At 38.4% G+C, this 17,103-nt stretch overlaps 1 protein-coding gene and 1 long non-coding RNA gene across 6 annotated transcripts in view; one reads left to right on the top strand and one right to left on the bottom strand.

The window, feature by feature from the left end:
* IL15 (interleukin 15) overlaps positions 1-17,103 on the bottom strand; it is a 39,087-nt gene that overhangs the window by 15,695 nt on the left and 6,289 nt on the right. For 4 of the 5 annotated variants that reach the window (XM_055797423.1, XM_055797424.1, XM_027795204.2 and 1 more), the window contains one exon: positions 11,051-11,179. The exons of the other annotated variant lie outside the window; for it this stretch is intronic. In XM_055797423.1, the coding sequence (XP_055653398.1) occupies positions 11,051-11,113 (63 nt within the window). In that variant the 5' untranslated portion in view covers positions 11,114-11,179. The remainder of the gene's footprint in view (positions 1-11,050; positions 11,180-17,103) is intronic. 5 annotated transcript variants of the gene reach the window in all.
* The window catches only part of LOC114013843 (uncharacterized), a 76,255-nt gene continuing 70,337 nt past the window's right edge, over positions 11,186-17,103 (top strand). Inside the window, exons 1-2 of the long non-coding RNA XR_008746045.1 lie at positions 11,186-12,038; positions 13,225-16,386. This is a non-coding gene — a long non-coding RNA (uncharacterized LOC114013843). The remainder of the gene's footprint in view (positions 12,039-13,224; positions 16,387-17,103) is intronic.

The raw sequence follows: 17,103 nt of genomic DNA, 5'->3' as shown, positions 1-17,103 counted from the left end.
TCAGCTTTAGCTGAGAGTATGGTTGAAATGTGCATGCTGTAGAATTTTACACTTTCCCTAAAATCAGGAATTTTGAGATTTGCAATTGAGCTCACTGACTTTTTTCTCCAGCTCTCTTCTTTAGAAGTTGAACTTCTGAACTACTGAACTTGACTCCTCCTCCTGAGAACACACACCTAGAAGTTTTCAACACTTCTGCAAGAACAGGTCCAGCACCATTTCAGTTCCAAAAACCAAATCTTCTTCTTGGGTTTTTTTTTTCCCAAATTTCACATCTCTTTGATTTTTCCAAAATGAATGATTCCTTCCTGCCACTTTACAGTACCCCTGTTGCATGCCATCTCAGAAAGTCTTGCAGATGAATTAGGCCAGATTTAACACTATTCCTTGTTTTACACTTTGACACTACTATCTTTGTCTTAGACCTATATAGGCAGCCAGTAACAGTTTTGCATCAGAGTAGCCATGCAAGAGTTGGCTTGTTGAAAACCTGTTTTATATTAAAGCTAATTTACACAGCTTCGGTACACTCAAAGGCCTGCAGAAAATCCTGTTGTAAGAAGTATGTCACAGATAATGACTCTTCATTAGTCCCTGCTGGTCTTCAGGTAGTATGTACCTTATAGGAAAGTGATAACAGGCAGATGAGAAAGGGTTATACTCCCTACAATTAGGTACATGTCTCTGATAGGAATTAGGGAAGGACGTAGAATTTAGGAATAGCAGAGCTGACTGTAAGCAAAAGTCCTCTAGGCCTGCTGTTTCCAACCACAGCCAGTCGTGAATGCTAAGGGAAAAGTGTACTGATACCTCCCAGATACATTCTCCAGTCTCCAGCGAAGGAGAATGCATATAAAGCTTGGCAGATTCAGGGCTAGTATTTTCAAGTTTATAATTTCACTAGCCTTTTTTCCCAGCTCTTTATCAGAATATTTTCTTTTTAATGGATTTTTTAGAATTTTATGTAGCAGTTTCTTCTATGTAAATCTTTTTTTCAGCTTTCATTTCAAATTTTGACAGGCAATGTTAAGTTCTAAACTTAAAATATGAAGTTAAGTAATTTAAAAATGCAAAATGTTACATTCATAAGGACTCTTCATAATGTAATTTTCTAAAGAGTACTGCTTTTACAAGCATGTATAACCTAAGGGAGCATATCTTCAACGTCTTAAGTCAGCTTGAGTTTTCTAAAAGTCACGATGTCACTACCTTGGGTAAACATACATATTGTTTTCAGGCATTACCATGGAACAAATGCTGGTATTTACCCTTTTCCCAAAAACAAGTATTTCATTTCTTTGTCATTTCAATCTATTTATTTTTGTTTCAGTCCACCAGGCACTATGAGAACATTTTCATCATTTGCAGTAGCTATTCCAAAACTGAGCAACCTAGTTGAAAACAAGAAAACAAACTTTCTTCTCTCTTAGTCGCAAACTTTGAATTAAAAAATTCATGAAAGGGCTAGAATTTACTAATTCTAAATACTTGGGACAATGTACCGTACTTTCAAGATCACTTATGGCACCAAGGCAGGCACCTGTAGAATTCTTCAGAGCACACAGCAAAGTTTCATCCCATAGACCCAATTTTGTGGGCAGCTGAAGGGATGATAAATATCAGTTTATTCTATTAGCTTCAGTAAGAGTGAGGCATTTATACTACTCAAATGCCTAGCATATTTTTTCCAAAGGTGCTTCCCTGTCCTTCAGAAAATCTGAGGGATCCTGAGCAAAAAGAATAACCTATTATTTTGAGAATGCTCCTTTTTTCTTCTATATCAGAAATAGTTTAGCTACTCACATTTAACTCATACAAGACCAGATTCAAATAGTCTTTGAGCATGTTACTTCCATTCCTGTTTCTTTGGAATGAAGACTGACAAAAGCTGTAAGCCAAATACAAAACTAACTAGCAAGCAAAAAAATCAATCATTCACAATCTTATATGATAAAAATACTGTAATGGTTAAAAATCTGCAAAATTGCTGAGAAATATGGCACATTATGGTTTATTCTGGTTAGAAATACTAAGTAGTACATTTAAAGTAAAGGTTTCTCTCATTTGCAAAACATTTTAATGGTTATGTGAACTAGAGAATATGACCCTTTCTTTAGAAAATAATTGAAGTATAACAAAAATCAAAACTAAGATCCATGATTTAAATGAAGGGGGGTTTTGTCTGCTGATACTTAAGTCAGGACAAAACAGATGTCTTAAATTATCCTGAGATAGATGAGTCTGTCCCAGTTTTCAGATGCTGCCATATTTTTGATATGGTATGAGCACTGAACTGTTAGGAAAGGTACCGGCAAAAACCTTCAGATCCTAGAAAGCACAGAGGATCACTACTAGCCCTCCACCTTGCTGGATCACCTTACTGTTGAAAAGTCACTTTTACTAAGTGTAATACAGAGCTTGGGTTGGCCTTCTTGACATTTTTACATCAGTTCACTTTCAATGCTGTATCTTACTCAGAGTGGTAGTCAAATTATCTATTGCCTTCTTGCCAAAAATTGTCATATGTGCACAGCACAGAAATTTGCATTATTGTCAAGTCACTCATCTTCAGCTGGTTGAAAACTACTAGAAAACTACTTTGTCCTCATTATAACCCATGTACCTTGGACTCACACATAGTTTAAAATGAGACATGAAATATTCATGTGTCATTTAAATTATGCAAAATAATCTACAGGCATCCATCAAATCTTATGAATCTGAGACATATTTTCAGTTACATGAGAGCAAGAGATAAGTGGAGGTTTTGTCCTTAAAAAAAAAAAAAAAAAAAAAGGAAGACAGAAAAAAGAAGCAATTGTTTCAGAAGTAGAACATGAGAAGAGTTTTGCAAAGATTCCCTTGGAAAAAACAGTCTCACGTCTCACAGATACTTGAAGACTGAATGTATCAGTAGTGTTCATGCTCTAGATATTTCTATTGTATCATCATACACCTATAATAACGTAGAATCATAGAGTGGTTTGGGTTGGAAGAGACCTTAAAGACCACCTAGTTCCAACCCCCTGCCACGGGCAGGGACACCTCCCACCAGCCCAGGTTGCTCCCAGCCCCATCCAGCCTGGCCTTGAGCACTGCCAGGGATGGGGCACCCACAGCTGCTCTGGGCAGCCTGTGCCAGTGCCTCACTGCCCTCACAGCAAAGAATTTCTTCCTAATATCTAATCTAGATCTACCCTCTTTCAGTTTAAAGCCATTCCCCCTTGTCCTGTCCCTACATGCCTTTGTAAAAAAGCCCTCTCCAGCTTTTTTGTAGGCCCCTTTAACTATTGAAAGGCCACTATAAGGTCTCCCTGGAACCTTCTCTTCTCCAGGCTGAACAACCCCAACTCTCTCAACCTGTCTTCATATGTTCAGGTAGTTAGATAATCCCTAACCAAGATAACAAAAGTTAGCAGTATAGGGGGTTTTGAGCACAATGCACAAATCACATGTGTTTTGAATATGTAATAATGGAAGAGAGAGAGTAAGAAAGCCCATAAAGCTGCCTGGATTATAGGTATCCAACTGCTGAAGATTGTTTTCTCAAAGCTCAAGATAAATATGAATACTAGAAAGGAGAGCTACACCTTGTGTTCTGATCAGCTACAGAGAATGCAAATGGTGACAGCAGGTACCCATAACAATTTTCAACTGGGTTTATGCCCATGGGGAATTCAGAACCAGTGCATCATAGCTCATCACCATATAGGGTTTCTCTATATTCTCTCTAGCTCCCAGTTTCTTGCTTTTACCTGGTAAGGAAATGAAAGCAAATGGATTGATTTTAAACTCCTGGCTCCTACAGGAAGAAATGATAGCATCAGCCAAGGAATGCATATAAAATCAATGTCTGTGATGACCCAGCTGTGTTATATTCCCAAAACATTTTTGACTAATCAAGGCAGGTGTCTGTTCAGTTACAGAACAGATACAGTAGAAATCACATTCACAACAGAACATGGGGTAGGTTCCGCCTATGAAGATCATCTTCTAGCTCTTGGTGCTGTTTTCACATTTCCCAGCAACTGCTGAAGTCACAGTGCTGAACAAAGCCTCTAGAAGGTCCCCTTCATCCTCAAGCTGGTAATCAGAACTATTTTGTACTAAATTATTTCATAATAACTTACAGAGACAACATAGATGTTTCAAGAGTCCTTCATTTGAAAATGAGACAAAAATCATGGAACTACAACAACTTCACTATGTTTTCCTTCAGAAATAACAAATTCCTCTCCTGATCCAAGGCACCTACAGCTGAGCTCTGAGTCATCTTCTTATACAGAGCTTGTTATTGAGAACAGTACTCAACTCTTCTATCTGCCTCCAGTCTTTGTCGGCTGCAGCTTGCACATCACTCTTCCTCCAACACATATGCATACTCTGTCTTTCTGGTTAGGGGAATAATCCCAATCCCCCTCATAAATCAGGATTGTGAGGGCAGACACGGGTCACGTCTCTCTCATCATGCGGTACTAAACCTTGATAGCTTCATTACATCCTGAAAACCTTTACAGTGAAAAATACCAGCCTTTATGAAAGGGTAGAGATATTCCTGAGATAAAGTCATCAATGAAAATGTCTCCCAAAATCAGGCCAAATTTAGTATCTTCACTGTATTTTCTTCAAGTTTTACCATACCAGTTAAATAAGGGTGTGTTCTGTGATAAACTTCTGCTTCAACTTTTACAGAAAATGCATGCTGGACTGACTCACTAAAGTCTTTTTGTTTTAATCTCAAAGTTAATCTACAGAGAATCTTCACAAAGGTACGTGTCTCTTTCTCTGAAATATTTTCCATATGAAATCATTAACTCCTTTATATTTGAATTCTACTTTTAGAAAGGGTGAATACAATAACAATTTAACAATGTAATTTAGCAGAAATAGAACCAAGCACTTTGATTCATGCCCCAATCAAAATAGAAGAGCTTAATGCATCCCTTTAATAGTCTAAAACCTTGCAGTTTTTATAGAGCTGTGAGATCGATTTAGATATTTTCTAGTGATGTTTTGGGTCTCATATGAATTTTCTTCAACATATTCTGACCTTGTATCAGAATCTCAGTAACATATGAATGGTTTTGAAGTTTTTTGGAAAAAAAGAATTTGCCCATTCCTCCTAACCATCTCTGATGTGATGTGGCAGATGTACATTTTTCTACATTTCCTACCTGCTTTTAATTATCCTCCATGGGTCTGCTGGAGCTAAGCAGAAGTAAACAAAGCCAAGCACAGGAGATGAAAATCAATGGAAAAAAACACTGGGAAGCTTCAGCAGTTTTCCCAAAGCTGTGTTTTTTTAATTTAATTGTAATGATCTCCTAATGGTATGAATTTCTTGATTCATAGCATGTTCATATTCCTTTTGTTTTACAATTGCAAAGGATACTGATTAACATTCAGTCAGAGGATAAGCTCAGTTAAAGGATACTTATTGAGTAATTTCCAAATTGTGGTTAACATTTCACTAACAAAATTTCACTAATACGCAGCCAACTCTGTGTGACTTATTTTTGTCTTTTTTTAAAGTAGTGCGAATAATAGGAATTAATTTCAATAATGTTATATGCTATTTAGTCACATGAATATCAGCACGATTACTATCAGGAAAAGATAATAGCATCACTGAAACAAACAGATTGTATTTGCCTGTTTGAACTCATTTTTTAGAAAAAAAAAAAAGCAGAGATATCATCTGCATTTTCAAAAGACTGAAATTTTTTTGAGAACTCATACTTCATATTCATGCTATACTACTTTTTGTCTAATGGTAGCAACTGAAAACATCCACTAAGATGGAAACTAGTGTGCTATACTCTGAACTACATAGACCTGTAATTAATGATGATGTTTTCCAAAAGACCTTACAAAACACCTCAACAAGTCAGACAAAATGCAGAAAGGAAGGAGTTGTTCTGTCATTTTTATTGCCAGAGACACAATAATATTTCTTTAAAGGCCTCTGGTCACACACAGAAATTGTAGAGATTTCAGAAAGCGAACTGAATTCTTCTGAATGCCAGTGTGGATTTTCAGGTGAACAAGCATCCCACTCCTTAGAAGTCACATTAGTTTCTCCTCTGGGTTCAGACAGTGGAATTGTTCTTTGGAGGCTGGCAACTAATCCGAACACTTTGCAGTTAAAATCTCAGTAACACCTAGACTAGGTTTCAATGGCCTTGAGACACGGCATTGGTTTATTAGGCAGTATCATAGTACTAATGTCACAGACTAGAAGAGGCTTCTGGGAGTCCAATTCCTAGTTCTGAGACAAAACCAAATGCCGATGTCTTATTTATTTATTTATTTCAGAGATCTTTGCCTAGTACCTAACACTTCTAGAAAAGATTCTTCAATATTCTTAGGGAGCTCTTTGTCTCATAACACACGACAGCTGCATATCACAGCTTAATCTCTTGCAGTAACAGCGTGTGGACTCTTGCTTCTCAAGATGGAAAAGGATATGAAAAAGAAGATTAAAAACTTCCAAGGACATCTAACTATCTGTTGCCTGTTGCCAGCATCTTCATAAGAACATCTGAAAGGTGAGCTGCTGGGAAGAATGAATAAGTAAAAGATACTGCTTAATTTGGATTATGCCTGACCTTGCTATTGCCTGAATCTATTGTTTTCTGCTTACTAAACAAAAATTTAGTCCTAATTTATTTGGCACTTTGAGGATTTTTTAATTAAAGACTGGTAGATAAAATGGCCAAAGTCAAACTCTTACAACCCAGAGAATGTACTCTTTTCTCCTGCTTCTTTCTGTGTCTGCCATTTCTTCAGACATCTTCTGTAATTTCCAAACCCTATCAGCTACCTCACTTGATGCTCCCAGGTGGCGGTGTGAGTGGGATTTGAAGAGCAGAGAGAAGAAAAAACATCTGTTGGGGCTCACTAAATATAAGAAAGATTAAGAAATATAATGTCGTATTTGCTGGTATAAGATATAGGACTTGAGGCTGACAAACAGGCTATACTGTGTGGTAGGATCATCTGTTGACTATTGTAAGGAGGGGACAATATTGAAAGCTGAGAAAAAGAGTCACGCGATATCCTCAATGAAAAACAACTCATATCCCAGATTTTCTTGTTTGAAAAAGGAACGGTAGCTGGGAAGGGGAAGCACAAATTATTTCTAATGAATTAAATAATGATATTAAGTGAAGTGAAAGGCAAATTCTAACTAACACAAATAAAGACAGGAAAAAATTACTTAATCTAAAGTGCCATAGCATACCTCTCAAATTACATGAAATATTTATCTGCAGATCAACAGCAGGTGAGATGAGAAGTATTGTGGGTGATTAATATGATTCAGGATCTCAAGTTTGACATATTCAACAAATTTCAAGAAAGACAAGGACCTACTAGAGAGGGTCTAGCAGAGGCTACGCAGATGATGAGGGGACTGGAGCACTTCCCTTAAGAGGAAAGGCTAGAGACATGGGCCTCTTTAGCCTGGAGGTGATCACCAGTAGAGCACAGCGACCAGACAAGGGGCAATGGGCACATTTGCCTTAACATATGCGCAGAAAGGCAAGTGGCAGAAAAAGAGGTGGAGTTGTCAGTGATTCATCATCTTGCAGCCTGAGTCAGGGAAAAACGTACAGCTGTTCTCAGCATACCATTAATTTTAGTCTGTAGGGCTTTTCTGGATTGGAATTTTAATCAGAATATTCTCCATCAGGACCGACCATTTCTGCAGTTACTCCAGCAGCTGTTTCTGGATGTTCCCATCTTTCTCAGTACTGTCTTCTGATGATTTGCTATGCCTCTCCCTTTTTTCATCTCCCTCCTTTCTTTACTTTGTTCTCAGTTTTATGTCAATGTAACTGTTTATATTAACAATTAATGTCAGTGAACTCTCTTACTCAGCAACCTCCTTAACCACCACTTAAGAGCATCACACAGCCCACAGGCTAGCACTGGACAGGGGCTAGTTCAGTGCATGCACAAGCACCCTTGAGTACACTAAGGATAAGTAATGATTTGTGAGCCTTTAGTATCTTCTTTTACTGCTTCTCCGTCAAGTTCCCAAGGACCAGCTACTCTATTTGAACTTTTTATGGTATCTTTTCTTCTAGCATAAAGGGATAACTCATACAAAGTGTCCAACAGACAGAGATTCAATTACTCAAAGTAATTTTCGTAATGAAAGGCTGATCTGATTTCTGGAAAACAGACTGGGAACCTTGGTTCCTAAATTTCTGATAATATTATAACTACCTGTCTGCTCTGCAGTGAGTGATACCACTTTGGGCTGATCTCTGGAAACTGTTCTGAAATTTCCAACATTATCAGGCTATTGTCAGTTAACTTTTTTGTGCAGTGGATTCTAAGATAGCATTTTATATAAATGGTCTTTCAAAAATAAGTGAGAAGATAGCTCAATGATGAAGGCATCATCCAGTTTAAATTTTTATTGATCACTAAAGATTTAAAGAAAAAAATATTTGCAAAACTACTGCAGAGTGCACAATAATATACTCTCAGCAGATGGTTTTTTCCTCATAGTAGACTATTCTACCATGATTTACTATTTTCAACTTATTGGCACCTTTTTTTTTCTTTTAATAGGCACAACATAGATGTTAATGGTTATATGTTACGTCTGTTTTTAGACACTAAGCTATATTGCAAAGGATGTTGTCTTTTTGTTTGTACGTTCACAGCTATATCATAAACTGTGTATACATATGAGAAATAGCATAAAATGATTAACTTAAGAGATGATCAAGTAACAGCATAAATGCCAGATGAATAAACTTGCACATACTTTTAAGAGGGGTAGTGGTACCATTGTATTTTAAAAGGTTCACTGGCTTTGGAAGCAAAAAGAATTGTTTCCAGAAGACATGAGACTTCTTTTAAGTTATCATGAAGGCTGAAGGAGATTAAATAAGTAACTTATAAAAGAGGCAACATTACTATGACCAAAGGGCAAACCAAGCTTGCTTAGTGAGATAGTCACACAATCCTGTGTATGCATCTTGCTACATGAGTAATGGGTTTTTTATTCTTTAAGAGTAGTAGGGGGAATACTACAGTCAAAATAACACTGGCTTTATTTATATTTGAAATGCTTAGCATAAATAGAAACTTATTTGCTTGCCATGCATGTGATATTTTTACAGGCTTAGAAGAGTAAATATCCTTAACTTGACTCACATGTGCTACAGGCAAGCATTGTGCAAGAACTAGCATGCAGTAACTTGTACCTGCTCATGACACTGGGTTATGACCTGCTCTGCAAGTATCATATATCATCTTCAGCACCATCTGAGAAGCGCCAGGACACACTTTTTTTATATGACAACACGGACAGGAGACTAAAAACATAGTGACAAAGGCCCAGGGAGTTTATTGTCTGGTGTGGAGAGATGGAAGATTATGCAGGGGATGGTAGAAGTGTAGACTAGAAAGAAGGAGGTGTAGATGTGGGAGCACCATAACAAGGTGTAATTTTGAGAGGCCTGTGGCAAGTAGGTCCATACAGTAGTCGAGATCACAGTACTAGCAGACACCTGAAGCCAGACAATAAGTGGAAGATACTACGATCTCCCAAGAGTGATCTTTTGTCTTTTCACACAGTCTCCCAAGAGAATACAAACAGCAGAATGGTAAGGAATTAGATAAAAACAAAAAACAAACCTTATAATGGGTGACTCAATACATGGGAGAGATTTGGGGGTGTGACTTAGCTATGCCACATCATTCACCTGTTCCATAAACTGCTGCTGTTTGCTCTAATCCTCCCAACTTTCCCTAGGCTACATTGGTGGGGTTTGAGTTCCAATTTTTTCTCCATAATCGGGAGAGCTATATATTTCCTGCTTTTAATAAAAGCTAAGATTTTGATGTAATCAGTCTGGCACTTCACGTGAAGTCCTATGAAGCCACTCAGTAATCAGTGATTAACTCAGTTTTGATGTGATTGTTTCTGTGACTTCTGCCGAAAAGCAGCTGGTAAGACAGCAGAAAAGATGAGTGATGTTTTCAAGTCTGAGCAATTATACATCTAGAATTGAAGAAGCCGAAGAAGCTTTGATCAGAATTTGCCGTAAAAAAATCCACTCTGTCCTAAGGAACAGTTCACTGCCATAACTAGCATGAAGACCATTCAGACAATTCCTGTTTGGCTTTTTCCCCCTACCTGCGTATTTAGGCAGACCGGCTTTGCACGGGGACCTACGCATCCACAGTGCAGCACGCTGGCAGGGAAGGCTGGGTGGGATGGGGCTGTGGAGGTGTGTTGAGGTGCCAGGGTGGAAGGGCTCTATGCATGGTGCCTGCCTAGGAGCCCGGCTGCAGCCCTGGCACCAGTGAGGGCCCACAGCTGGGGCACTTCCTTTTTTCCATCATGGCAAGGTACCATGCAGGCAGCTCTCTGCTCTGTTTGTTGCCATGGGACAACCAAGTGTTTGAAAGCAGGAGAATCCCACCTCAGGCTGCCAGGTCCCTCAGCAACAGGCCCAGGAAAGGAGCCTCCTGGAGTAAGGGGAGGACTGGCCTGCCAGTGTGGAGCTGCATGCAAGTGTGGCAGGTACTGAGTACCTTATGCTTTAGGGTTACAACAGGGTCACCTGGCCAAGCTGCTTACTGGAAATGAACTGATACAGAATCATCTATATTGCATGTTGAGGAGCTGTGAAGAGCGCTACAGAGGCTGAACACTTGCAACCTGTATTAAACAGCCTTGAGGGTCAGGGGTTGTGGCCTCATGTTGCAAAACGTCAGGTACACATAGGCATTAAGTCAGAGCAAGAGGGAAGGTCTGCTAGAACTTGCTGTGCCACAAATAAACTGTGGAAAACACAAATGTGAAAAAACCCCAGACCTATTTACTATGTAATTCTGATAAGTGAACGAGTGGAAAAAAACAAAGCAGGAAAACATAGAATGCTAGTGATCTCATCTAAAATACTGGAAATGTTTCCAAGCCCTGTATTTGCTTTATCATCTCATTTTCTTGTTGGGCTGTAAAATAACATTTAAAGCTTTGCTGAAATTTCCTAAAATGTCATGTTGTTTAAGTGACACTTACCTGACTCTCCAGCCTGCTCAGTGTTCCAGCAGAGTTTCGTGTTGGCTGTGCTGTCCCAAGCATCCTGCCTGCTGGACCATTACTCAGAACAGGAGCATAGAATTGAATCAGGAAATTACACCGTGGGACCTAGATGTGGAAAAAATATGTATCTGTAGTGTTGCAATAGAGTTCTGAGTGGCTCTCAGCCCATCTATTAAGAGTATTCAAAGCAGGAAGTTACTGAAATTTTGCAAGTTAACTCTTGCAAGTCCTCTTTAAGTCTTCTAAATTAATGGAAAGCACAAGACACAGAGTTTTTTAAAGGTTTGGTTTTTTTTAACTAGATAATAGAGGCCCATCTTTGAATACTGCAATAATATGGGGGGGGTCCCCTGGAAAATGTATATTGTCATCAAAGGATAACTTTTTTTGACATCTGATAACAACCAGAAGAGAGGTTGTAGCACATGTACCTAGTGTTGAAGTCAGTAACATCAGTATAATTCTGTTTTTTATAAAGAGCCAATACAAATTGGAGGATTTCCCCTGATTACTACAACACAGCATGACAACTGCTTTTAATAGTTGCCTTTTACATAGACACAGTACAGTCCAGCTATGTGATTTTACTTTTGTTCTCCCCTATTTTGTAGAATAAATTAGAAGAAAATAAATGAGGTAAACCATACAGAACCAAGGTTGGGTCAGCAGCAATTCACTACACCACCTTCATTTAAGCACTGTTTTCATAGTAAGGATCATGGCAACTGTCTAACCAGCTCATTCCCCTTTGTATTACCTTTTTACAGGTGACACAGTAAAACCTAATTGGAATGTTCTCTTCTTTTTTAGAAACTCTTTTTTCCCCTAGAGTCACTTTCAAGTTTTGCAAGTGTTAGGGTTGGACAAACAAGCAAAATTTTTTTTTCAAACAACTGGTTTTGTATTCATAGCAGACCTTGAAGAAATACAGCAGAAAATGATGAAGACATGTTGACAGAACAAGGTATTTAGATATTAATATTAATATTTTTATTTTTTAATCTAAAAATGTACTTTTAATTTTATAAAAGGAATCCTAACACATTCTGCAAGAAAATAAGTTTGTGAAGGAGGCTGCATACAGATGTTGTGGAAGCCCCATCCTCAGGAGGTGTTAAAAAACCAACCGCGCCTGGAGCAACCTGCTCTAACATTGAAGTTAGCCCTGCTTTAGGTGGGAGGCTGGAAGAGGTGACCTGTAGGTGCCTCTTCCAATGTAAATTATTCAATGAAATTAGGCTTTGAATTAAAAACTGTGATGGAAGAAGGGGACAGAAATATGTACACATCCACAGATATGTGATTGCATAAGCATTTTCTTAGAAAATTAAATTAAACACTGATAATTTCAAAGATATGGGCTGGGACCACAGTCCTGTTTCTATATATGTAAAAGGGCTATTGCCTGCTGTTTTGTTAAGACCTTCTGCAGCTGGGTCTCAAACAATAGGACTCAGTTTCAGTTGCTTTTAGTTTGGTCAAGCTGAAATTGTTAGAAATTACTTAGGCTGGTAATTTTCTTTTAAGTCCCATCAAGAGTAGTTCAGTCATTTTCGAAAAACAAATTAGCAGAAATGTGCATTTCTTTCATATAAAGAAAATGTTTATAACCATTTAATTAAAGCTGTGCTTTTTAGTAATGTGTTCAAGTTTGGCAGCCTGGAAAACCTGCATAAACTTGGCCAAGTCATGAGTGGCTTGCTTAGACTACATAATTGCAGAAAAGATTTGTTGGCACTGTATAGCTGGTCTCCAGCAGTCTCTTCACAATTAACGTTTTCTATCTTAGAGCTTCAGAGGCAAGCAGAATTCTTTGTATTAAAAAAAAAAAAAAAAAAAGGCTTCCTACAGGAATAATGTGGTGAAGGCTGAGGATCAGAAATCAGTGATCTTGCTGGTGCACAGCAGTGAATTTGAGTAGTATGACTGAATGGAAAGCACAGCAAAGAACTGAGACAAGGTGGAGGTGAAAGGAAGGAGGAAAGGTTGAATATAGCAGAAGTGGGAGCATTTATAAACACTAAAGCATATTCTTCTTGAGAAATTGAAACTCAATCCCATGCTCACTTCCTTCCCATGTATTCCTAATTTTAAAAGATATTAAACCTTGAATCACAGTATGATGTAATGATTTCCTTATTTTGTCACAGGATTTATAAACAAAACGGATTCAGTTCACCAAATGGACCAAGCTCCTGGAAAAAAAAAAATTTATAAAATGAAGCTGTGTAGGAAAAGAGGCAGAAGGCCACAGAAAGAAAAGTATGGGTTCAATGACAAAGGTAGCTGAATACAGCTCTGAGAAACAGTCCTGTCCCTGCCTTCATCTCACCATCTCCCTGTAATTTGGGCAAGACCCTTAACCGAGATTTTTCACTAGTAACAATCCTTTTCTGAGTTCCCTCCTACAAGAAATCTTGACTTTAAGTTGCTTTGTATATCTTCCTTAGGATGAAATGCTTCGTGGTCCCCAAACATATATTTCTAGTCTCTACAGTCAGCTAGCTCAGATGCAGGTTTCTCCAGTGGAGAAGAAATTAGTGCCCTCTACAGAGCTTAGTTCAAAAAAGTGTTGAGTTCTCACAGCTGCAACAGAACACACTGGGGGCTATATGTGAACACAGACAATCCTACAGCATGCTAAACAATCTTTTAAAAAAAAATAATCCATCTCCAGGTATCACATACTGGACCCAAAATCACTAATTTCTTCCAGTCTTTTTCCATTTGTAAAGTAAAATTCCCATTTTCTTATCCCTCAGGACTTCTGGGCAAAATTAACTACTTCATGTTCAAGGAGCAGTTGGATACTATACTGGTAGGTGTCATAAAGGGGGGGCAAAAAACTTAAAATTAATTTTTCTGGATTTACAACACGATGCAAGGAATGTGCAGCAAATCAGACATGGGGCCATACAAAAGAATGCATCAAATAGAGAGTATCTGTTTTTCCTGGGTTTGCTGGGTTTATATATATAGATATAGATATATATTTTCTAGCCAGTGTAAAGTCACACTTCTGGTGCCTATGATACGACTGTAGACCTTTTTTTTATTAAACAAAAAGATTTAAAATTAAATAAAATGAGTGAAAGAAAGCTGTAAGCAGCAAGACAGCAGGTAAACCCCGATGTGATTACTTTTGTCATCACAGCATCCAGTGCTGGTCATCACAGGTCAGGTTTACACTTGGAATCCCCAGGATGAGAACAGGGACCAGTGCAATCCCAGGTGGGCTCCCAGTGCTGCCCTCCTTCCCATCCCTTCCACTGCCTGGCGGTGACCTACACGGCATGTGGCAGCACTGAGTACAACTAATCATGGTAACTCTAGTATGAGAACTAACCTCAGGAATGTGAAACAATATTTGATGTATTTACTCTGCCAAGAAGCAGCACAAAGAAAAACTCCACCTAGCAACCACAGCATTACCAAAGTATGCTATCAGGGTAACAAACCATACTCTTGGGATTTCTGCCATAGGCTACAACAGAGGAGCCTGCAAGAGTTACTGTCACTCCCCTTCCCATGTTCTTATTGGTTTTAACAGGTATGCAAATGTCTATTATTTTAATGGCATTCAAAGTGTAGCTACGTGACTCAGGAGAGGGCCAGTATGGCTTATACAAACAGATATAACTAGTTGGTTTTGAACAAGTGAGCTTGTTACAAACAGGTTGATGGTAGTCACCACCAACTGGTAAGTCCAGCAGCTTTCAGATGTCAGGCGCACCAGGTTTCCACATTCCTGCAATATCGCTCTTTAATCCTGGAAGGACAGCTAAGGTTCCTAATTCCCTTTGCAGGCAGACAGTAACACTTGGTCACTTGCCAGAGGTACACACAGGTACCATAATCCTTAATCAGTCAATGCAGCACCAAAAGAGGCCACAGAGTTCATGCCTAATTTTCCATCATATTGGTTACAGAATTGGTATTATGTTAATAATAGTTAACAACATATTAACACAATATATTTAAGATGGGCAGAGTGAAACCTTGTGAGTGTTGTTATTCCTTTACATAAAATGGGTCTTCTACTGCACAAGTTGTTCATAAGATAATTAGCTCAGTAACTGCATTGTCATATTTTGTATCTGCACAAATAGGATCTGTGGCAGACGGTGACCTGACTTTGCCAAACAGCTCAAGTCCTTTCTCCAGCGGAGACAATAAACTTCTCCACATGGCCTTGCTTATAGCTTAAACTCTAGGGAAGAAAATTGCTAAGCACTTGACGTTCACAGCCTTCTGGCAGAGTCTGCAGCCAGGGAAAGGTGCAGTGGGAACCATTTTTGGCTAGCAGTTTAGAATATGGCAATACAGCCAGTAAATTTGATTCACTTGTATTTTTATTTACAAGAAGGGACCCTAAAACACTTGATAAATTCTGGTCATGGGTGTGCTGATTTAGCAACTTCGGTATAAGGTTTTTATAACTGTCACAGGGTGCAACCCTTCTAGTCTATAGGTATTTTTATAAAGCAGGCTTTTAAAAAATTCCTCAGTAGGTGAAAAAACCAGCCATTTTTTGGTAAAGAATTTTTAAGCATTGGCACTAGAGTTAATTGATAAACTATTAAACTGTTAAGTTTTAATTTATAGCAGCTATAATGGCAACAGTGTCTGAGTGATCACCCTATACTGCCACTAAAGACATACCTCATCTGTTATAGCAGGAAATACTTTAAGATGATTTGTAATGATGCATACATCTTATTACCTGCTGATAATAACCTATCAGGAAAGAAAACAGTTTAATTATATAGTACATCTCCCGCTGGCTTCCAAATATTTCTGCTGCTCTTCACTAATTTCTAAGCTAAAAAAGAATCAGTTTCCTTATTTTACACTAGCACATTAATTTATGAATGGAAGATGGAAAGCTTTTATTAGCTGCTGAGGTGCCTGAATTCTTTCTGTTGTCATCACACTACAAAAATCTAGCCCCAGCCGCCTATAAATCCTGATGGATGGTGGAGAACAGGCCCCAGATCAGTTAAAGGACATGGAGCAAATACCAGACTAGACCTCTCATGTGGTGCAGAGAGATGTGCAGAATATTATCTCAAAAGTGGCACTCAGCCCCCACCAGGTGGGATCTCTGCTTACACTGACACTGTACAGGCATCTTGAATGAAATGTCTTTCTCTTATAGTCCTTCCTTCAGGTTCATTCTGAGCATGGCATTATAGCACCATCTTGGGAACAGCACTGGCCCAGAAAAAGCAGAGGAGCCTTCAGCATGCAAGAATCTTTGAGATGGGTACCAGTGGCTAAGGTTCAGGGTTTTGCACAGAAGCAGTGAAAAGGTAAATTGATCTGGGATTAACAATAAGAAATTGGAATTCCTTTTGTCTGTGAAAGACTAATCTGTGTGTCTAGGTATCAGGGGCTTCCAACATAGTCCTATCCCTTGGAACTCCTGCTCAAAAAGGAGTCTGAGCATATATTCCCATGAGGACCTACCGATAGTGCTTTCTACCAGAGTTTGGTCTTTGCAGAGACAAATACATCAGCTTGTTTGTTCATCTGTCAGCATTTATTCCTGGACTGAACTCTTGTCCTACCAAAGCCTGTAAAATGAGAATTGGAAATCTGGGGTTGAGTAAGAAGAATGTCTTTAAATTTGGGAACTACTTGTAAGAAAATAAGATTTTGTTTCATACACATTTCTCTGAGTAATAAGTAGCTGATAATAAATAACTGATAGTAGGGATTTACCCCCCACCCCCTCCATTTCTGAGCAATTACTTTTTAAATACTTTTGAAAATTAGAAATATTTTAGCATGCATGCACAGCAAATGGACATGTTTGAGATGTTCATGCTTTGCCTAACAGTATGATTTGGTGTAGAGAATTGGAAATATGTTATAATAATGAGAATTGGCAATGTATTACAGTCCTGTAGTTAAAATAACCTTTAAAGTTACTACCTTCCATTATGAGCTTTTAAGCTCAAAGAAAGACCTCATGAAAAACATGAATGCAAGGGTATTTACTTTCCCAGGTTTTAGCTCCCGTTGAT

The sequence above is a fragment of the Falco peregrinus genome, chromosome 2 (assembly GCF_023634155.1).
Source record: "Falco peregrinus isolate bFalPer1 chromosome 2, bFalPer1.pri, whole genome shotgun sequence".
NCBI lineage: Eukaryota > Metazoa > Chordata > Aves > Falconiformes > Falconidae > Falco > Falco peregrinus.
The sequence above is the reverse complement of the archived record's forward strand: the minus strand, read 5'-3'. Positions and strand labels throughout refer to the sequence as shown.